The 22152-nt window shown below is 55.1% G+C and overlaps 1 protein-coding gene across 1 annotated transcript in view; it reads left to right on the forward strand.

Annotated features, from left to right (window-relative positions):
* ARID3A (AT-rich interaction domain 3A) overlaps nucleotides 1-10738 on the forward strand; it is an 85340-nt gene extending 74602 nt beyond the window's left edge. Inside the window, exons 5-9 of the mRNA XM_054013713.1 lie at nucleotides 6405-6588; nucleotides 7201-7448; nucleotides 8270-8581; nucleotides 9363-9452; nucleotides 10546-10738. Of these exons, the coding sequence (XP_053869688.1) occupies nucleotides 6405-6588; nucleotides 7201-7448; nucleotides 8270-8581; nucleotides 9363-9452; nucleotides 10546-10736 (1025 nt within the window). The 3' untranslated portion in view covers nucleotides 10737-10738. The remainder of the gene's footprint in view (nucleotides 1-6404; nucleotides 6589-7200; nucleotides 7449-8269; nucleotides 8582-9362; nucleotides 9453-10545) is intronic.
* The last annotated feature ends 11414 nt before the right edge of the window (nucleotides 10739-22152 follow it).

A 22152-nucleotide genomic window follows, 5' to 3' on the forward strand; every position in this document is an offset into this window, starting at 1 on the left:
CCCAGGTCCTGGGGAAATACATTTAGCCTTATTGGAGGAAAAAAGCCACCGGATTTTCTATTGGGACGGCACATCGATTATAAACTCCCAGGTGAAACCTCATGCAGGTGCTGGCAGACTCAACACAGCATTGCTTGTGCACGGTCAGCAAATAACAATTATCATAGAATATCAGGGTTGGAAGGGACCTCAGGAGATCATCTAGTCCAGTGGTCCCCAACCTTTTTCATCTGGCGGGCGCCGGACGACGAGCCACCGAGGACCGTGGCTGGCGGATGAGCATCTGCCGAAATGCTGCCGAGAAGCGGCAACGTCAGTAGGCGTCGCTGCCGAAACGCCGCGTCATCCAGAGGCGTCGCCCCTGAAATGCTGCCGAAAATCGGCGGCATTTCAGCAGCAACGCCTCCGGATGACCCTCTTTCTCGGCGGCATTTCGGCAGCTGCTTGTCCGCCAGACGGTATGCAGGCGCACATAGATGCCCTGGCGGGCGCCATGGCACCCACGGGCACCACGTTGGGGACCATTGATCTAGTCCAATCCCCTGCTCAAAGCAGTACAGATCCCCAGACAGTTTTTTTTTACCCCAGTTCCCTAAATAGCCCCCTCAAGGATTGAACTCACAACCCTGGGTTTAGCAGGCCAATGCTCAAACCACTGAGCTATCCCTCCCCCTTTCATGCAATGCGCAGGCTAAGCGTGGCTGGGGTTGATCAGTGGCAGACAGCCACCGTAAGCTGCTCCCACCAAACACGTTGAGACCTTCAGCTCAAGTGGCAGGGGCCTGTTCCGGGTTAACTGCCCAGGGATCCGAGTGAGGGCTGAAGAGCTCTGGGGTGAGAAGATGAGGCAGACGTTTCAGGCCTAGCACCTTTTCCTTGTTGGTCTGTGACTGCTTGGGTGAACTCTTTCTGCTCTGGTGCAGTCCCTGTGGCGGGCATGAGCAGCGAATGGACAGGGCCGGATTCAAGTGTAGGGACTCCAGGTCCTGGCCTAGGGCCCGGGCTCCCGGAGGCACGTGATGAGATCCCAAATCTCAGCCTTCAAGGCAGCAGGGGCCCAGCAGATCATCTAGTCTGACCTCTTGTGTAGCCCTGGCTGCCAGCACCTGCCCACAGGCCCAGCAACGGGAATTAGGGCAAAATATTACAGCTCCCAGGAGACTAGACTGTGAGGTGCCACAGGCAGAGAATAGGGAAGCGATTAAGTGAGATGTGCCCCGATAATCCCAGCAAGTGACCCGCACCCTATGCTGCAGAGGAAGGAAAAAAAATCCTCACGGTCATTGCCAGTTTGACCTGCGGAAAATTCCTTCCCAGGCCCACGTACGGGGATCAGTTTGACCCTGAGCCATGTGCGCACCAACCAGCCAGCCTTAACATTGCTAGCAATCTTAAGAGTTGAAAAGGGGACCTGAGTGTATCTGACACGGGAACGTCTGCCTGAGTCTGCAGACAGCCTGAACTAAGAGGTGTGACCTGTCCCATTCAGCCTCGCGCTGAGACCTGCTGCCTCGCCCAAGTAGGGGCAGGGCTATGGCAGGTGTGAGGGTGGGAACACGGGAGCTAGGGACTTGGGTTGCAGGCTGGCTGCTGTTCACGAGGGTTCAGAATAGCCTGGGTTCCTCTGAGACCCTCCCTCATCACCAGGTTTCAGAGCCTGAGCTCCAGCCACACCCTGGACGTCTACACTGCTCTTTTTAGCCCTGCGTGCCCAAGTCAGTTCACCCAGGCTCCGAGACTCGCTGCCACGGGTCTGTTTTGGCCGGGTAGACATACCCCAGAAGCTCTCGGCTCCTGGTTAGGGACCAGAATAAGTGCCCAGATTTTTAAATGAACAAAGCACGTTCTTTTGAAAATCTGCCCCGTAAGGTTAAAACGCTGAACTGGGTCTCAGGAGATCCAGACGTCATTTCCAGCTCCGCCACCGTCTCCCTGTGTGACCTTGAGCAAGTCACTTAATCTCCCTTCCCCGTCTGTAAAATGTTTCCTCTCTCTTGTCTGTCTAGACTGTAAGCTCTTTGGGGCAGGGACTGCCCCGTGCTCTGTGCATGCGCAGCGATGGGGCCCTGATCTCTTACGGCCTCAAGGCGCTACCACCGTATCAATAATCTCTGTTGCTGACAGCGGCTGCAGCTCAGCCCCATGGCAGTAGCTGTGGTTTAACAATACCCCCCTCCGCCCCCGGCCTGTTTCCCTTCTTCCGGGTAGCAGCCATAAATTAGCAGCAACACCACGGGTGGGGATTTTGTTTCTTGCTTTTAAAAAGGCAATAAATCAATAAAGGAAGAGGCGGGAGAGGAGAAATCCTCCTTGGCTTCCCCCGACTTCAGACTTTGCCACCTCCCTCCCCCGCCCTTTGCACCCTTCCCCCCTACAATAAACCAGAGGTCAAGACACCCCCCCTCCACCCCTCCCCCGGCTTGTCTGATTGAATCATCGGCATGATTCTTCAGGCAGCTATTGATGAATGGATGTATTACAGCCCCGTCCCCCTCCCTGAATATATGTGGTCTCTCTGCCGCTTTGTATAAACATCCTGTGTCCGTGCTCCCCCTCCACCCCCCGCCCCCTTTCCCATCCACTCTCGGCCCCAGCTCTGCACTAGGGTGGTAGGTTCAGAATGATACTGGCTGGAACCAGCTGTTTGCTACATGGTCACGTGACTCATTGCAGACGACTGTTCTACAGATGGGGAAATTAGTCCACAAACTGATTGTGTAAAAGAGAGAGAGAGAGTGTGTGTGTGTGTGTGTTGTGTTGTTTGGTTGTCATTGTGGTGGTGGCTATTTTCTTTGACAAATGTCCATGCACGATTGCTCAGTGGATTGTTTTTTTCCCAGTTTCCGATTGGGGCCTGCGCCGGTGTTCGTAGCGTGCCCCTCCAGGTGGTCCCTGGATTGAACTAGCCAATTCTGAAGTTCTAGTCTTAGACCGGGCTCCTCACCCGAGTATCTGAACACCTCCCAGTTGTGTATTAAGGCATGCAACTGACACCCCTCCCGTAGTGGCCGTGACGCATGGGCAGCGGAGTTGGTCGGGTTTTTTTTTTAATACATGCGTTGCTCTGTGTCGATGGGCGCGAAGGCTGGTCAAAGATAACATGCCTGGCACTTGGAGTGGAAGGTGGGGAGGTTTGGGATGGGCCGTTGTTCCCGGGGCAGCTTGTGCCACGGTCCGGGACCAGCCACCGCAGACGTTCCGTCTCTAGCAGGGCGGGCTCGGCTTCCGGCCCCTGATTGGACGACGTAAGACCAGCGAGTCTGGTGCCAGGACGCCTGTTGGCGCACGAAGGCCCAGCCCTGCTTGCGATGGGTTGGGTCCTGCCCATCATGCCAAGCTGTGAGGAGCTGGACTTAGTGCAGGGAGAGACAGAGGGCTGGGGCGGGGCGGGATCCTTCCCCCAGTGCCCGCGCACCGCAAAGCAGCGGCTGCGCTCCCATCCAGCTACTGCTGCAGCCTCGAGGTCACGATGCCACCTCCTTGGGATCGGGCGTCGCTGGTTGACCCAGGTTAGCCACATCCCAAGGACGTGAGCCAAACCCCAATAACGTCACGGGCAGTTTTTTCCCCTTGACTTCAGCGGGTTTTGGATCAGGTCCCAATTCTCCTTCCCTCCCCTGCCATGAGCCGGGATACAGCCGGGCAGCTAGGTTCAGTGGCATGCAGGGGTTGGGGATCCTCCCGCACGCCTTTTGCTGAGGGCAGGGAACTCGGGCTGCACAGGGGCTGGGGCAGCTTCAACCCATTAGGTTGGAACCATGTGGTCCATCCATCGCAGACTGTAAGCTTGATGGGCAGAGTCTGTCTTGCATGCAGTGTTGGCACTCAGCCCCCCCCTTGTCTAGCCCTATGGGGCAAGGGGGGGAAGTCAGTCTCAGAGGGCCATCAAACCCTAGGGCCCTAGCTACCATTGATACACCAATGATGTGGGGTCCGCAGAGATCCCACTGTAAGAACTGGCTTGCGGCCATGTGAGTCTGATCCGGATTGAGCTCACTGCACCTCCATGGTGTCAGAGGGAGGCACTGTGCTGGGGTGGGGTGAACAGTGGGGACTGCACCCTCTAGGGGAAGCCCCCGTACTGCTTATCTCATTTCTCATATCATATGACTGAGAGCGCCTTGCCCATCTCGTCCCACTCTCTCTCACACACAGCTCAGGGTATGGGTTCCGCTGGCCTGGATCTCCCAGGGCAGGTATGGGGAAAAACTAGAGCCAACCTGACTTTGCTCAGCCCTCAGAGGGCAAACCCCACGGGCCTGGAAAGGTTCCCATTAGCTTTGGACCAGACGCTCTTTGCTCTGCGTTGTAGGAAACTGGGGAGCCATGGGGTTTGCAGAAAACTTTTACTTTTCTTTTGTTTGGGGGGGGGGGGGAGGTTGTTTTTTCCCCCCCTCCATGGAAAAGTTTGTTTTCCAATAAAAAATGCAAACTTCAAATCCTTCCTCTCCCCTTTTCTCATTCTCCTCCCGCTTTCCAGTGACAAATGGGAGAGGAGACAGCCTGGGTAGGCGGTGCATTGACAAAACAACACCGGTTTGGCTTTAAAAGCTAAAAAAAAAAAAAAAAAAAAAAAAAAATTGAAAAACTGGAACATTCCAAACAGAATGAAAATGTTGGTGAAAAATCTTGTTCACGTTTTCTGGAGGGAGGGGGGGTCCCCAGAGACTTTTTATTTTTTAAGGCTGTTTTTCATTGAAAATTGTTTTTGAACGAACGAACGACCAAATGTAAGATCCTCCTTAGACAGTCGGCTCTACGGACAGGGCCCTCTTCTATGTTCTGAGGGTCACCAGGCACATTGTTATTAATTATTTGTATTACTGCAGTACCTAGAAGCTGCAGTCCTAGACTGGGGCTGCATTGCGCTAGGTGCTGTACAAACATACAACAAAATGTCAGCCCCTCTCTAAAGAATTTACAATCTACGTATAAGAGAAGAAAGACATGGATGAAGCTGGGAGACAGGGCGGGGAGCACAAGAAAACAGTAAGATGATGTCACCTTGTCCCTATAACAGTCTGCATCCAGTTTTTATAATAGACACATCCTTAAAGTATCCTCGGCCTGGCCCCTATCCCAGGATTTTTATCAGGAATGACACTGACTCTCCTGCAGTTTTTGGTCTCTTGGGGCATTGGGGGCTGGGAAGGTGGGGGACCCTCTGTAGCCCTGTTTGGGAGAGAGAGACTCTCAGGGAAAGTTTCGGGCTCAAGCCCGGTTAGCACCTAGTCTCCGTCTTGGAGCGTGAACACAGATTTGAAGGCATTGGCCCATTTGCCCCCTCTGGCCCCGCCAAGAGCAGTGTCTCCGCTGTGATCCCTTGTGGGTTTTTAAATCCAGCTCACCAGAGCAGACGGGACCTTCCGGTCCGTTGCACAACAGTTTGGTGTCTCATGCTCTGGGACGGTGGCTTCTGTCTCTTCCGCTCTCTGACGAATTCCCTCGTCCTCTTAAAAGCCCCATTGCTGGGCTTTGGTTGCTAGCACCACCTGCTGGACATGACCGAGCTGGTGTCTGTAAGCTCCTCTCCCTGCACTGGACGTGCGGAGGAGCTGCTGACGTCTCAGGGCGAGGATCTGGGGAGAGTGACGTGCATCTGACGCTAATGCAAAGACAGAGCGGTGGAAGATGGCCAAAGTATCCTGTGTGGGGAGGGTTGGGTTTCTCGCTCCATCATATCCTTTTCCTATCCACCGCCAGTCACTTCTGTGGTACCTCCCTGCCCCCTACCACGTTCCAGGAGCTGTCGCTGACCAGGGCAGGGTGGCAGATAAGTCCAAGAAAATAGGCAGTGGGGTCTCTATATCAGCCCAGTCCAATACACCAGGCTCCTTCAAATGACCGGCCCCGGCCCAGCAGAGCAGGGCAGGGATGTGAATAAAAAAATGTTTAAATAGTACCCTGCAAACAGGCAAACCTCCCCCACCCACAATCGGATACCAGCCAGGCGTGCTGGGAAGGGAGCTGGGGTTGTTCCTGTGCTAAGCACAGATGAAACGGCCAGTGGAATTTAGGGGACCTTTCCATGCTACTACGAAAAGGATTTTCTTCAAAAACTTGTCACAGGCACACTCGGGATAAAGAAGATCTCATCTGAAGGACAAGTATTTCCTTCCTCGTGTTAATCACACATTATAGTAGATCCCAGAGACCCCAGCTGAGATTGTGGCCCCATTGTGCTAGATTCTATAATATACATGTTGTTAGGGGCAGTCCCAGCCCTGAAAAGCTAGAAAGGCAAAGGAGGAAGGGAGGGAAACTGAGGCACAGAGCAGGGAGGTGATTTGTCCGAGAGCTAGGGATGGAATCCAGGGTTTCTGAGTCCCAGTTGCACCTTGCTCCTCCGTTTCATGACCCCTGGCCCAGCTCTCTCCAGCATACTGACCTCCCCCACTCCATAGGGACGCCCGTCAACCGAATCCCCATCATGGCCAAGCAAGTGCTGGACCTGTACATGCTCTACGTGCTGGTGACCGAGAAAGGGGGCCTGGTGGAAGTGATCAACAAGAAGCTGTGGCGGGAGATCACCAAAGGGCTCAACCTTCCCACCTCCATCACCAGCGCTGCCTTCACGCTACGCACTCAGTAAGTGCTGTGGGATCCGGGGGGCGGGAGGGGCCTTTCCCTGGGCAGGTGGGAGACCGCCCTGCCCTTCCATCCAGCTGGCCTAGTACTCGATCCCAGCTGCTCACAGCAGTGGGAGATCCCAGCCGCCGTTCCTTAGTACAGCAAGGGCCAGAGGCGGCTGGTGGGGGGATCAGCTACTGTTCATTTAAGGGGTGTGTGTGGGGTGCTGGGTCCCCTCCCAGTTTCCCGGATTGCCCTGCTGGAACCGCACCCGCTCTCTCTTCCCCGCCCTGGATGGAGAAAGGGGCCTCTGTAGCCAGAGGCTGATCTAGACTCGCCCCTGTTAAGGATCTCTGGTTTGGCTGGTGCAGGCCAGAGCGTCGGTGTCTCCAAACCTCCTGCTGCCCCTGCCCAGATGGGGAGGGGTTGGGGCTACAGAAATCCCTTTCGCTTGAAGGCGTGGAGGCAGCGCGGCCCTGGGGAAAAGGCGCCTCTGGATCAACGCCGACAGGCGCCCGTGTTAGCTGCTGGCCTGCGGGAGCCGCCTCCTCGGCGGGTGGGCTGGGAGGTTTCTCGGGCGGGCAGGGGGCGGCTGGTGCCGCGGGCTGAGCGGGGCGTTTCCTCTGGCAGATACATGAAGTACCTGTACCCCTACGAGTGCGAGAAGCGAGGCCTCAGCAACCCCAACGAGCTGCAGGCCGCCATCGACAGCAACCGGCGAGAGGGCCGCCGGCAGGGCTTCGGGGGCTCCCTCTTCACCTACTCCCCCAGCGGCACCCCCAGCCTGCTCTCCTCCCCCAAGCTGCAAGTGCCTGGCTTGGGGCTGGCCGGGGCCACCAACGGCGGCCCCATCGGCCCCGGGCAAAAGATAAAGAAAGGTAACGGCTTGGCTGACGCCCTGCTTGGCATGAGTGGACTGGGCCGTGGGCTGCGGGTTAAAGCGATGGGGGGAGCGAGGGAGTAAAGGCCTCAGGGTTTGGCTCTTTTAGCTGGAGCTTTTCACCCCGTAGTTTCAGAGCCCTCCGGAGCGGGGAGTTAATAACATTCCTATGGCACTCATGGGCAAATGATGGCAGAGCAAGGGATAGAACCCACGAGTCCTGAGTCCCAGTCCCCCCCTGCTCTAACTACTAGACCCTGCTTTCCTCCAAGAGCTGGGACGAGAACCCAGGAGTCCTGATTCCCAGTCTCCCTGCTCTCTTTCTTCTAACGCTGGAAAGAGAACCCAGGAGTCCTGGCTCCCAGGCCCGCGCTCAGTCCACGCCGCTACACCGGCCCCTTTACATGGTGCCACTTTAATGTCAGAATCTCAGAGCAATTTATAACCATTAACGGAGCCATAGGGATTGTTCTGCTCACCCACCATAAAACAAGCCAGGATTATCCCTAGTCTACCACTGGGGAAACTGAGGCAGAGTGCGGGGAAGTAATTTGACCCAGGTCGTACAGGAAGGCAGCTGGGACCTAGGTGTCCTGAATCCCAGCCCCCTGGTCTAACCACTAGTCTTCAGTGCCACGCCCGTGTGAATCAATGCTTGTGAAAGGAGAGTACCATACGAAGGAGCCATCCCATACTGCAGCAGGGAGCTGGCTGGGAAGGCTGGGTGTACGTAAAGCTTGTTTCTCGTGCACGTGAAGAGTCTGGCCTGGACCAGCCCTCGCGAGCTCACGGGACTCCCGTGCCCTCTCCTTGTTGCAGAAGAGGATTCCCCCATCCCGATCACCATGCCCAGCCGACTCCCTGTGTCCCTGGCTGGCCACCCGGTGGTAGCGGCCCAGGCAGCGGCCGTGCAGGCGGCCGCCGCTCAGGCCGCGGTGGCCGCTCAGGCCGCGGCCCTGGAGCAGCTGCGAGAGAAGCTGGAGTCCGGGGAGCCTCCGGAGAAGAAGCTGGCTCTGGTGACGGATGAGCAGCAGAGGCTGATGCAACGGGCCATTCAGCAGAACCTCCTGGCCATGACGGCGCAGCTACCCATGAGCATCCGCATTAACAGCCAAGGGACCCGCTCGCCAGGTGGGCAGCGCTGGGGCTGGCTTGGGGGGAGGGAGAGAAAAGGGAGGCGGTCGCACTGCGGATCGTCCCCAGAGGTTAGTCTAGGGGCCCCCAACCCTATCCCAGCTCGCTGGAGTAAGGCCACCCCGTGCACGGGTCGTCGGCAGTGGGGATTGAACCCGGGACCTCTGATTCTTAAATGCCGCGCCGGCACTGCATGAGCTAAAAGAGCTGTCCCCAGCTCCCTGTCCCATGCTTGGGCCGCTCAGCCAGGCCTTTTCCCCTCTCCCAGCATAGGAAGGGCTGTTTTACTAGCCCGGGTTTAAAAACAAGCGCCTCTTCCGTGTCACGTCTGATCCGGTCCCTCTCCCTGTCCCAAAAGCATTTCCTGGCACTGTGCTGGACCCACTTTTAGCAAATCTGAAGACACAAATCCCAAAGCTGCTGGTGTCTTGCGAAGCCGGGTTTGATTCCCAGGGCGTCTGCTCCTGCTGATGGTACCAGACCCCTAAACCAGCCTTGTCCGGAGGGCTCGCTTTTCATTCTCCACGTCATTTTTCCCACCCGCTGATTTCCATGTATCCCTGTTGCCTGTCCAATAGGACCACAATAACATTTAAAGGCAGACCCGGATGCTAAGACCCCCATCTGTAAATGGAGAGGGATTTTTTTACCATCCCTGTTAATAGCCGAGAGGAAAGGATTTGGGGATGGCGTCCGCAGGGTTCTGTGATCCTGGCGGGTCAGGATGGCCTTGTTCTGACTGAGCACTTTGTTTATAATCTGATCTATCCTGCTGCAGAAAACCGTCAGGACTCCGGCATGAGCCTGGCCAGCAATGGCACGAACAGCATCAGCATGTCAGTGGAGATCAACGGCATTGTCTATACAGGTAAGGGGAACGCGGCCGGGCCTCCGTCTCTGCCTCTCGCTCCGCCCCTCCCCAGCCCCCTGCTGGCCCAGACAAACAGCAAAACACGGCTCTCCCCAGTGATCGCGTTGACGTGTAACTGTGAGACGATGCCCCAGTAGCCCCATCGCGCCGGGAGCTGTACAAACCCAGAGCAGGCTGTCTGATCAGAGCCCAGGCTCTGGTCTCAAGGTTCCTATTCTGCAGTCCCTTCCCAACCTTTCCGGCAGGGCCGGCTCCAGGAACCAGCCTGTCAAGCAGGTGCTTGGGACGGCCACTCTGGAGAGGGGCGGCAGGTCCAGCTATTCGGCGGCAATTCGGCGGACGGTCCCTCATTCCCGCTCGGAGCGAAGGACCTTCTGCCGAATTGCCGCCGCAGATCACAATCGCGGCTTTTTTTTTTTTTTGGCTGCTTGGGGCGGCCAAAACCCTGGAACCGGCCCTGCTTTCCGGGGGTGGATTGGATTGCTCCGTGCCGGACGCGCCTCTCCCTTTGCAGGCTTTCGGTCTTGGCATTCAGGAGGTAGCGACTTGCCTCTCTGCGTCTCGCTGCCCTTAGACAATGTGCTTCCAAACTCTTTCCTCTGGGGACAAAGGCGCTTGCAAGTTATTTTCACGAATTAGCACCACTATGGTAGTGCCTAGAGGCCAAGCGCCACACCCCGTTCTGCTGGGCGTGGCACAGACACCTAGCGAGAGCTGGTCCCTGCCCCGAAGAGCTTACGGTCTAGAGAGACACGGTTGCAAGGGGAAACAGTGGCACAGGAACTAGCTAGGAACAGGCCAGGGCCCTAAGCACAAGATCACCCCTCTCCAATGAAGCTTATGCCGTAGCTGCTTATTGCAGAGTTTCTTGCCCCTTCCTCTGAAGCCGCTGGCCACTGACCAAGACGGATGCTGGGCCGGATGGATCGCTGCTTTGATCCGGGCTGACGGTTCCTAAGCATCGGGGCCCCACTGTCCTAGAAGGGAGGACAGGGGGGAGAAGGAGTGTTCTTCCCCACTGCGCAGCTTGGTTCCCGCTGGAGTTAGGAGCAGCCCCACCTCAAGCCTCTCCCTCTTGTCTCTCCCCCAGGTGTGTTGTTCGCACAGACCCCCGGCCCCTCGTCCTCCTCGCTCCCTTCCTCCGCCTACAGCAAAGGAAACAGCGGCAGCCGGAGCAGCAGCAGCAGCGGCGTGGGGGGCAGCAGCGGCGTCTCCCAGGCTGCCCCCGCTGGTTTGTCCGCCCCTCCAACCTCTACCTCTAATAACTCTTCTTCGCCTTAACCCCCCCTCCCCCCAACGGCAGCGCCTCATCTCACCAAAAGACACACACACAGAATAATAAACCCACACATGGAGCTTCTATCACAGCTGATGCCAAAAATCCAAGCTTGCATCTGGCTTTCCCGGGGGGTGGGGGGAGGAAGCCCCGTCTCCCACTCCTCCCGAGAGGACTGGAGAAAGTTTTGCAAGGAGAAAAGCTTTAATCCAGGGGGTTTCATTAAAAGCAGCCTGGACCCCGTTAGCTTTGGAGGTGATGCACCGTCCTCCCGGAACGCTTTACCTCACGACACCCCACTTTGCACTGTGCGTTTGTTGGTTTTAATGTTGTTGTTTGAAGTTGTGTTCTTTTGGATACCTCCAGACAGACACACAGTCGCACCGACGCCCGCGGGCTTGTGTTTTTAATGAAACCTCCCCACCTTCCTTTCCTTTTCTTTTTTTTAAACCAAAAACAACATTTGCAAAAGCGGGAGGAATTTTAGTCCTTTAAATCTTTTTAATTTTAAGAACTACACTCAAACTATATGGCATTTTACGAGGTGGTTATTTGGATTTTTTTTTTTTGTAAATAGCTTCTATTTTATTCTCTAAAAAAAAAAAAATCAAACCTTAACTCACAAAAATGATATATGTTAGCATTCGTTCAGGGAAACAGGACTTGGAAACCTTGTGACCTCTTTTTCTTGTCATCGTCGGATGTTGATCTTTGGTCGAGTTCGATCCGCGCTACTTTCTTTTGAACACTGGTGACGCCCGAGGTTCGGGAGAGAGCCAGGGTGACCCCACCAAATGAGCTCAGGTGTTTGTATGCAGGGTGGAGGGGGGGGGGATTTAAGCAAACTCCGTTTGGAGATCCTTAGGGTTGAAGTTGTGTCGTTGATCTGCAGTTATTAGGAGACGGTTTTGTAGAGCTGCCCCATTGGGAAAAGTCTGCATTTCTAGGATCCGTTTCCTTCAGGGATCCAGGTAAAGGGATTAGGTGCCACCTCGTCAGCCTCTCCGCTCCACAGCTAGCTGTCGGACCTTGGTCCTCTAGGGGCTTGTGCCGGCCCTGATCCAGAAAAGCACTTACGCGCCTGCTGGACTTCAGGCATCGCCTCAGTGATGCCGAAGGGGTTACTCACTGCTCCAAGTCAAGCAGGTGCATCACAGCGGTGCTTTGGCTCAGGGCCAGAGCGCACAGCCGGCATAAAGCAGAGCTGTCCGCACGGCCAGCCTGCTTCCTTCGGGTCCTGCTTCAGCAGAGCGCGTGGTCGAGGCTCGCGGGCGGTAAGGGGACTTCAGCCAACGCTTTACGGTTTAGGTTTGAGAGCTGTGTGGATGGGGCTGGGGGCAGCAGGGGGAAGGCAGTGCGTGTGGATGTGTCGTTGCTTGACACCCGTAGCCTGTAGTAACGATACGCTTGCCCTCGCTGGCAGGAATTCTCCAGGCGTAACCCGAGGGGCAGCAAAAGGTGCGATTCCGGCTTGTAGGCTTTGGAGGCAAAAAACAGGTTTTGCATCGCAAGACTGAACGGTAAAGCTACCCGAATTCTACTTCCCGTCCCCAGTCCAGAGCACCCTCCCGCTCCCTTTGCCTCTTTTATTCCCTCTGATCTGGACCTACATGAGAGGGAATTAGGTTCCCAACTCCCATTGACTTGCCCCTAATTCCATCTGGCTTCTTTGAAAATCCCAGGCTTAAACTGATTCTGTGGCACAACTGATGCTGCACCATTGAGGGAGGGGAGAGAGAGGGTCCCACCTGCAGTTACCTGCAACTTGGCGTCATCACAAGGGACCAGCTGGCCTGTTACACTTGGTCTGTTTTGTATTTTTCTCGTGTGTTTGTTTAATTTCTCGGTGGAGGAAATTAACGGCGATGACTCCTCTGCTTCCCCACCCCATCCCCTCCCAGGGAACTCTGTTCCCAGGGGCTTACAGTACAATTCTCTCCCTGTAATTAGGTCCAGGGAGCATAATTTAATGAGCTCTGCGCTGTGTGCCGTGTTCCTGACGTGAGTGCGGGGGCGGGGTTATTCTGGAGGAGAAACTCCATTTTAGAGACAATCGAGGGCTTGCTGCAGAATTCATCTGAGGAGCCTAAAACATCCCCAGCTGGGAAGTCCCCTGCAAGGTGCTGAGTGCCGTTAACTCCCACCGAAGCAGCTGCGTGTTGGACGTGCCCAGCACTTCTCAGGATCGGGCCTTAAGCGTGTGTCCTGCCGTAGCCATGCGTTTCCTCTGCCCTGTCCTGTGGCACCCGAGCATCCTTACCTGCATAATAGTCCTGGCCCCTAAAGGGCCTGATGCTGATTCTCAGCTGCTGTCATTTTCGCTTCACGCCCACCCTCTGCGCTGGTGTAAGTGCTCTTGCACTGGGGTGAAAATCTGTGCAAAGGGCAAAGCAATGGACTGGAGACCCAAAGCCTCCCAGCTTGGCCTCTCTTGCAAACAACGGGGGTGGGGCGCTCTGGATTTTTTTAAACAACCTCTTTTCCTGCTGATTTTTGTGCTTTTCCATTTGATAAACCGGCTCCCAACCTCCCCAGCCTGTTTTTCTAGTCACAAGCCGCTCTGACTGCCTCCAGCTCCCTGACCCTGCATTCTGCCAGCAGCTACCCAGCCTGTTAGCTTACTGCTCTGCTGGAAACCAGCACAGAGAATCTCGTACTACAATGTAGAATCCAGATTGTACACATGCCCTCTCCGCCCCCCCTGCTTCTTTCGCCAGATTCTAGATACTTGTGACACCTCATCGTCTGCTCAGGGCTGAAACAGCAAACTGGTTCTTTGTAGGTTTCTTTTCTGTTCTTTTCTTTTTGGACGGGTGAAGAAAATAACCAGAAAAATCAGGTGTACTAGATAAAAGTCAATGAGGTTCCTGCTTTCCATCTTTCTGCACCATTTTCTGTCTGGGTCGGCCGTAGCATGCAGGGGGGCGGAACTCTTTCCTGATGTCTCCTACGGTGTCGCTGGCGAAAAGCAGATGTCAGGACTAGATATTGTCAGACGGGCTCAGTGCTCTTTTGCGGCACTGAAATAAGTGGGCAGATTGTCAGAGGAATCCTGCAGGTTGGGTCGTGAGCGTTTTGTGAAAACTGATCCGAGGTGTCCCAATAGAAGCTGAGCGCTCATGCTGTTCTAGCCCCGGTGGTGGGCATTGAGCATTGAAAATGTGGCCCCACATCCCCAAGATTTTTCCCTCTCAGGCCTTTGGTGCTCCCTGTGCTGCTAGGCGGACGAGGGTGGGAGCGCTGCCATGAAACATATTGTTGCAGTGATATTTTTAGAGTGTGCACTGGGATTTTTTTTTTTTTTTAATCTCCACAGTGAACGTTAAAGAGACACCAGGGGCTCTCCGCGTATCTGTCTGAACAAGTTCCCCTGGCGTTGCTGCCGCTAACCTGTTGCTCCCTGAAGGAGATTAGAGACAGGACAAAATCCCTCTGGGTTATTTTTAGTTTGTTTTCCTCTGTGCATCTGACAGCGCTTTGTGTGTGGTCAGTTTCACTGTTTTCCCCCCTCTGCGGGGCCTGAGCCAAAGCCCACTTCAGTTTCCACTGACTTTGGTCAAGCCCCTAGCGCCTCAGTTTCCCTTCCTCAGAGTGGATCTTAAGGGGATTGGGAAAGCAGGGAAATTGGCAGAGGGACTGCAGAGCAGGTGCAAAACCCTCCTGCTGCCTCCAGGTCATTGAAATTGACAAGATCTCAAGCTGATTGGGTCCCTCCATAAACGGTCCCTTAAAGCTCCCCTGAGTGGCTTCCTGAAACCAATGGTCACTGAACCCAGGTATTCGTGCCAGCAGACCCACCTCCCATCTAGCTGGGATCTAGCCAGGATCTCTCTCTCATGGAAACAGCAGGATGGTCGTGACCCCTAGGTTTTGTCATATACGGTAATTCTTCCTCTGGGGGTGGGGCAGGGAATGTTGAAGCTGTAACACGTTCTCTAGGCCAGGATGGTTTGTACCAATATCATTATGGCAGTTAGGAGTGTGACTTATTACCATTATAGCTATACCAGTACAGCTCCTAGTGTGGCTACAGTAAAGCCAGTATAAAGGTGACTTATACCAGGAGAGTTATTTCCCTTCTCCTACAGCAAGAGCACCTTTCTACCTGTGTAACTGCATCCCCACTAATGGGGTTATGCTGCTTTAACTATACCTGTCTACCTGGGGAGGGAGGATCCCCGAAGCTGCTTAAACGTGATGCAGAAAGAGGCTGGATTTAATCCTGTTAAATGTTAAAAGCTCTGTGGTTCAAGCGTTAATCAGCTTTGTCACGCAGAGGGAGAGGGCACCCTCTGGAGTGGAGTGGAGTTTTGTCCTCTTTCCCGGCCTTACGCTTGAGAGTGGGCTCCTCTCTTTTCCCTGGGGAAATGTGACCGCTACGGTGCATGTATCCGCTTTGCAGGGTACATACCTGTGATGCACGGGGTCCTGTTGAGCCCTGGGATACGTGGGTGCAGCCTCTGTTGATTTCAGTGGGCTTGGCATTTGCTTAGGCCACGGCTGACGTTGGTCTCCAGTGCCTGTCGCGGAAGAAAAGCGGCTGCTCCCGGGTGGCGGGAGAGCATCTTTGTGAGTGTTGTGAGCTGTGTTCCGCTAAGTGGGATGCTGACGTTGCTGAGCCAGCCAGAGGGGAATGCTGGGGGTTCCCTGTTCCCAACTAACCAGGCCTGGATCTGCTCCATTACACCCCTGCATGCCGAGCCATGGGGCCTCACTGCTCAGCTGAGGACCCGTTTAGCAATCCTCACTGCCTGTTGGTCGCACCCATGCTAGTAACCCCCCAGTACAAAGCAGGGCGTGGCTTGGCTACTCCTTTATTTCCCTGACTGCTGAGATCCTGGGAGGAGGTTGTGCCTTTCTGGGAGGTGCCCAGGCTTCTCAGGTGGCGGGAGACCAAGATGCCTTCCGGAGAATCTGGCTAGAAATGCGCTCCCTGTTTAGACTTGTCACTCAAGTGCCCCTTTGACCTTAGAGGCCAGGGGACGTGTATCCTCATCAAGCCGCTCCCCTCTGTTCCGTCCAGCCCGGCCGTTGTATCTTTTCTTTTTAACCAGGCAGCTGTTTTGTATTTACAAAAACTCTCCCCGATCTCTAGGTTAGTGATGCTGCGGTAGCTCCTTCTGGAGCACCCGGGATCAAACCCATTGACGCCAACTCTCCCATTGACTCGGAGCGAGCCAGATTTATGTGCCTTGGTCCAGCCTGCTGCCAATTGCTTGTTGATGCTCTCGGTGGCAATTAGCATCTCACTCCCTGGCCCCTTCTCCCCGCATGGCACTGCTGCCGGATTCCTGGCATGACCGTCCCTCCTTCGGCAGCACAGCAACGAGTCAGACCGCCAGTGGCTTCTACACCAAGAGCCAGGTGGGCACGATCTCCAAGGAGCGCCCTTTTTAATGCCCTATGGGACAGCTCCTGCAGAGAATCCAAGCTAGCGTCCATCTCTCTCTGCCGCCGCTCAAGCGGGGAGAATAGGGAAGCGAGGGGATTTGGTGAGCGAGGACCAGCTGTAGCAGCAGGCCGTCGGCGATACAAGCTCCCGTCATGGAGAAAGCAGGGTGTTTTTATAGAGGGAGGGCTCACTCGACTTCCTCAGCCAGCCGCCAGAATCCATTGAAGTCAACGGCACAGCTCCCACTGTCTGCAGGGGGCTTTGGATGGAGCCTGGTGCCACTTGTGATTATAGATCTCTGTACTTTAACAGACTGTTTCGGAGTGCTCCCCTCTTGTCCTGTGCAGATGCACAGAAAGTTACGGCCCTTTGCCCCATTGCCGTTTTCCTCCCCTGCCTGCTAGCCCCAAATGCCTTCTGGTTCCTTTTGCTGCATCCTGGTTTTGGAAGCCGCCCTGGGCTGCTGCCCTCGGAGCTCCGTTTTCATGGAGCCCGGGCAGCTTTGAACAGGGAACTGCCAAGCTAAAGTGAAAAATGGAGCTCAGCCCAGAGATAGGAGCTGGCTGCTCCCCGCTGGCCGGCACCGTAACACGGGGCTTCATCCCTCCTGCGGAAACCTTCCAGCACTTCCTGGGTCTCGCCTCGGTCCGCCCCAGTCATCCAAGCCCTTTGATGTGCTTGGCTGAATGAGGGGCTGGGTGTGTTTGCTGGCGTCCGATGTCACAGAGCGATGCGGCCTCGAGCAAACCAAGAGCCACCCCTGCAGCCTGACAAATGGGACCGATTTCTAGAGTGTTCAGTTCCCCTTCCAGCTGGGCAGTTCGCTCTTTACACTTCTGCCGTGGAATTGACCCTGCCCGCTGGGACCAGCAACCCTGCTAACCCGCAGCCAACGTTCAGTATGCAACTCAGGCGAGATCAAAGATCCCGAAACCCTCTCTCGGTAGTTAGATAAAACTAAGGGTTTTCCCCTCTCCCACCTCCTCAATGCCAAAACCTGTAGCTAGAGAAGACTTATGAGCACAGACCGTACATTTGACTTTGTCACTGAGGGGATCTGTGGCTGTTCTCAGCCCGTGTTGGGTGCAGGACCAGTGAGGTGGCATCTCTGCTCTCCAGATGCCCTAGCCAGTCAGGCCCTTGAGACTTGGCTCTGTGCCTGGCCTGGAAACGTATCCTGTCTCAGAACGAAGGCATTGCTCGCCTTGTATAAGGAGCCTTAGAAAGCGGGGTGGGTTGGGGGTGGGAGAAATTCTATGTCAAATTCTATATCTCGTGTGTGTTTTGAGTGTGCGTATAAAGCAAAACCAACCAACCTTCGGGGTAAAACGTGTTTCTTATGCAATCTGGGCTCTCGGAGCAAGAGCAGGATTGTAACTCAGGGGAAAAAGACCCGCTGGATCTGATTGTACTGGGTATGGGGGGGGGGGGGCAGAAGGGGCAGGGCAGGATTTGCTTGCTGTGTCATTTATTTTAAGTTCCAGTTATTTGCGGGGCGGGGGGGAAAGGAGGTGTGATTTCTTAGCCCTGATTTTTTTATCCAGGAGAAACTTGCCTTAAAGTTGCCCAGCACGACGGGTGGGTGACCTGGGTTTCTCCCCAGTGCTGGCTCCGTAGGAGAGGCAGCTTTGCTAGCGTTGCTTCCAGCTTGTCTCTGCCCTGCTCTTGCTGCAGGAGGCCGTGCGGCCGCAAGGAAACCTGGACCCGAGCACTACTGAGATACTTGACTTCAGAAAGGGCTGCGTGCATCTTTGTGGGCCTGCTGCCTCGGGGCTGCGTGGGTGTGTGCCCGAGGGAGATCCCGAGGGGGACCCTCAAGTTCCACACCGGGGACAGCTAGTGTGTGGAAAGGGCTCGTCTCCCACACCGCTTCGCCGGTGGGCACGCTCTGCCTCTGGGCTGCCCCGGCTTCTACCGGCAGCTAACCCAGGAGCCCCTGAGCAGGCCACACATCCGGGGGGAACGGGTACAGGGACTGGAGGGGCCTACAGCGCAGACAAGCCACAGGGCACCTCTGCGTGCCAAACACTGGACAACCCAAGAGTCATTCCCTACCCTCATCCCCTTAACTCTGGTTCGTGGCCCCCAAATCCCCACTAGCCCGCAGTTCTGCTGAGCCCACCTGCTCACTTCTGAAGGTCTGGCTAGGACGATGCTGTGGAGCGCTTGCCGCTAGGACTCCAACGTGCTGTTTTAGGGCCAGCCTGACGACCTTCAAAGAGAAATCCGGCGGGATGGCCCCCAGAGAACTCTTTGTCACTGGTTTTTGTGCTGGGGTAGGGGGGTGTTTAGATTTTTAGTAGGTTTTGCATTTGTACAGTCCCTGTTTTATTCCTCTCCTCACCCCCCCACTAATTTTTTGGTTGGGTTTTTTGATTTTTGGGGGGCGGGGGCGGGGAGAGCATATCACATTCAGCTTTTTATTCCTTTTTGCATATCGATTTTAAAAAGAAATTCAGTTTCTCTGGGGTTTGAAAGGCAAAAGGAATGAACACAGCTGCAGATGCAATTATACAGCATGTATATCTTAACTCAGGTAAAAAAAAAAAAAAAAACACACAAAAAAAAAAAAAAAGAATAAAAACCACATTCTACCTCTGATAATGGCGGGCCTCAGGCTGCCTGTCCTGGGAATCCCGCGGTGAAATATTTCAGTTTTGCAGACATTCAGGTATTAAAACTTTGTGATTATTAAATAAAATAAAATAAAAACACTGAAAGTTTACATTTTATAATAACATTATTATACAGATTGTATTTAAACTTCAGAATATTTAAGACAATTGTAACCCTGTAAAGTTGATGAAATATTAAAAACAAAAACAAAAATCTGACTTTTAAAAGCAGCCTTTGATTTCTTTATTGTGTTGCCTGGTCTTTATCCACAGGGTCCCTCAGCATTTGGAGAAACCTCTTGTAAAAAGAAGCAGGGTTGCCACTGGGTTATTAGGTGTATTATGGTAGCACCTAGGAGCCCAACCCCTTTGTGCTGGGCCCTGTACATTAGTAGGTATATTACGGATGCCATGTACAATGTGGTAGATTGGGTACAAAGACAGTACAAAGTGCCGGTCCCTGCCTCCAAGAACTTCCAATCTCAGCATAAGGCCGGAGACAACAGGTGGCTACAGACAGTTGAGTACAAGGAAACAGTGCTGGGCAGCGGTGCCTAGCAGGTGGATCCCTTTCCAACAGATTAGATTAGATTAATGGAGATATCCCATCTCCTAGAACTGGAAGGGACCTTGAAAGGTCATCAAGTCCAGCCCCCTGCCTTCACTAGCAGGACCAAGTACTGATTTTGCCCCAGATCCCCAAGTGGCCCCCTCAAGGATTGAACTCACAACCCTGGGTTTAGCAGGCCAATGCTCAGACCACTGAGCTATCCCTTCCCCCACAAGAACATGAGAGAACAAAGAGCAAAGTTGTGGGTTTGATTCAGAAATAAGTGGGTATGGCTCTGCAGCAGGGCTGCCTAGCTGATCGTAGGATGGGCCTTTTTGGTCATAATGTCTATGAACTCTTGCGATGTTTGGGGACGGGGAGGGTCTCTTAAGCCCCCAGCTTCTCAGTGAGAATTTCCACTTCCCATTACAGCCCCGCCGAAGGGCCTCGCCCTGCTGGCTGTGGAGAAGAGCGTGGAAGGGCGGCTCAGAAAGCCTGCCCACCGTGTGATTTTTTTCTGCTATTCTCATGGTTTTGCAGGCGGGGCTGGCGTGATTTTGGAACGCCTGGGGTTGACAACACGGAAAAGGAGACGGGTGGTCGGCGGACTGCGCTGGAGATCTGCCAGCGACTTCCCTGGGACAACCCCCTACGCTCCCCATTGGCCTGCCCCTTGGGTGCTCACTGGGGCTTTGATCCGGGGAAGCACGAATGCACATATGTGCCTAAGACCTGATGGGACTTGGAACATGTGCTGCAAGTTATATCGGCTTCTCCCCCCTCCCTGCCTCCCTCTGCTTGGAAAAGGCCCCCCAACTCTTCCAGCGGTCTTTGCACCCACCAACCCGCTGCCTTCATGCTCCAATCCCTCCAGCCTCCTCCACATCCCACCCTCCCTGGCTGACTCCTAAGAAGCTGTGCTGGAGGAGGGGGGCTGGCATGAGCGGGATTCTCCTTTGGACTTTGCAGGCCAGTCCACTGCCATGGAAGCAAGAGCTAGTCTTCCCCCCACCCCCCCTTGACTGTAGAACCATAAAGCTTTTGGTTGCTCTGCGGGGACCATCCGTTAATATCCAGCAATTTCCAACTCCCCCTCCCCCCCCTTTGCACAGGGGGAGGTTGGGTTGGGCTGAACCAAACTGGGCCGATCTGCTGGGCTCTGTCACTCAAGCCTCTCTCCTTCTCCCTTTATGTGGGCACGGGAACATGATCTGGGCAAGGAGCGTTCAGGGAGGGTGGGATAAGACTCTGCACTTGTTAGCTGGGGATCTCGAAGGGCTTTGCAAACATCCATGGGGGCTTCCGGGATTAGCGGTTCATTTGACACAGGCAGGGAAGGGACTGAGGCCCAGAGAGGTGAGGTGACCTGAGCCCCACAGCAGGTCAGCAGTGGAATTTAACCCGGGAGTCCTGGCTCCCAGTCCCCTCCTCTAGCCCCTGGACTGCAGAGCCAGAGCTGGGAATCGAACCCAGGAGTCCTGGCGCAGCGTTTATTGCGCTAATCGCTGATCGTGCTGCCTCCCTCACAGAGAAAAAGCGACACAGAAGGTTTCCCTAAAAGCTCCCTCCATGCCTTATCTTCATCCTTCCTTTCCCAGCCCCTGCCCTGGTCTCAATCCAGCTGGGGCTCTGGGGGGTCCCTATGAATCGCTCCAATTTGGTGCCTGTCCTTTTTTCTCTGCAAGGCCTCAGCTGGTGCTGTGGGGGGGATTCCCTTAAGGAGGGGCCTGGTAGAACCGAATAGGGGGGAAGCCTCTATAGAAATTGTCCTGAACCCCTAGAGAATTGAATAGGGCGTAAAATCCTGGCTGCAGGGAGCTGATTCTCGTTCAAAAGGCCGGAGGGGTGAGGGGGGGTGTGGGAGAGGGGTCGGCTCCCAAAGGGGGCTGTAGGGCAGGATGATCCAGCTGGCAGAGAGTCTTGAGCGGGGCAACCTGAGGCCGCTCCGGCCCATCTGTGCTCAGGGTAGAATCCTATCGGCGGGCGCGGCAGCTGTCCAGCAGCCGAGGAGGATTCCAGCCCCCCGAGGAGCACGAATGCTGCACTCGGCCCCTTGCTGCCATCCCCAGAGCGATAGGGACAGGGTGGGGCTGAGGGCCGGAGCTCACCCTCCAGTATCCAGCAGCTGGGCAAATCAGGGGCAGCATCCGCCGAGCTCCAGAGGCAGTTTGGTTTATTCCTGTGGCAAGAGTTTACCCCACCCCCTGCGGTGCATCAGGCAGTGAGTCAGGGACAGAGCTGGGGATAGAACCCAGGAGTCCTGGTGTCATCCCACTGCAGGAGGCCCCTGACCCACCCCTGGAAGTTCAGTCCCCTGGTACTTTGCAGCCAGTTCCACCCAGCCTGGGTCAGCGAGTAAAGGAGGTGAAGACAGCATGGGAGAGAAAAGCATTTCATATTCTCCCCTCCCTGTCACTGGCACGTCCTGCTGGGGGGAGCCGTCCACACCTCGAATGGGAGCTCAGCCAGGGCCGGGGGCTCAGGCCACAGGGATTCCCTGGGACAGAGTTTGAATTTTTGAACTGGCTGTGATTCCCCCTTTGGAGCAGTGCCAGCTATTTCCGGGGCTGTTTTTGAGGCCCTGCCTTCTTCTCAGAGGGGGCACCATGCACTAAGGCACAAGATCGGGAGCCAGGACTCCTGGGTTCTATTCGCAGCTCTGCCACTGCCTTTGCTGTGTCTCCTTGGGCATGTCACTTCACCGCCCACACGCTCCGTTTTCCCGGCTCTCAGCTCTGCAGCTCCCATTCGTAGGGAGCCCTCCTCTTCCTGAAGGATCCCTTCGCATGCAATATAGCCGCACAGCACCACTGAAATGCAGCCCCCCACCCCCCGAATGAAACACGCTCCCTGACAGCAAAGGG

This window comes from Malaclemys terrapin, chromosome 24 (genome assembly GCF_027887155.1).
Source record: "Malaclemys terrapin pileata isolate rMalTer1 chromosome 24, rMalTer1.hap1, whole genome shotgun sequence".
Classification (NCBI taxonomy): domain Eukaryota; kingdom Metazoa; phylum Chordata; order Testudines; family Emydidae; genus Malaclemys; species Malaclemys terrapin.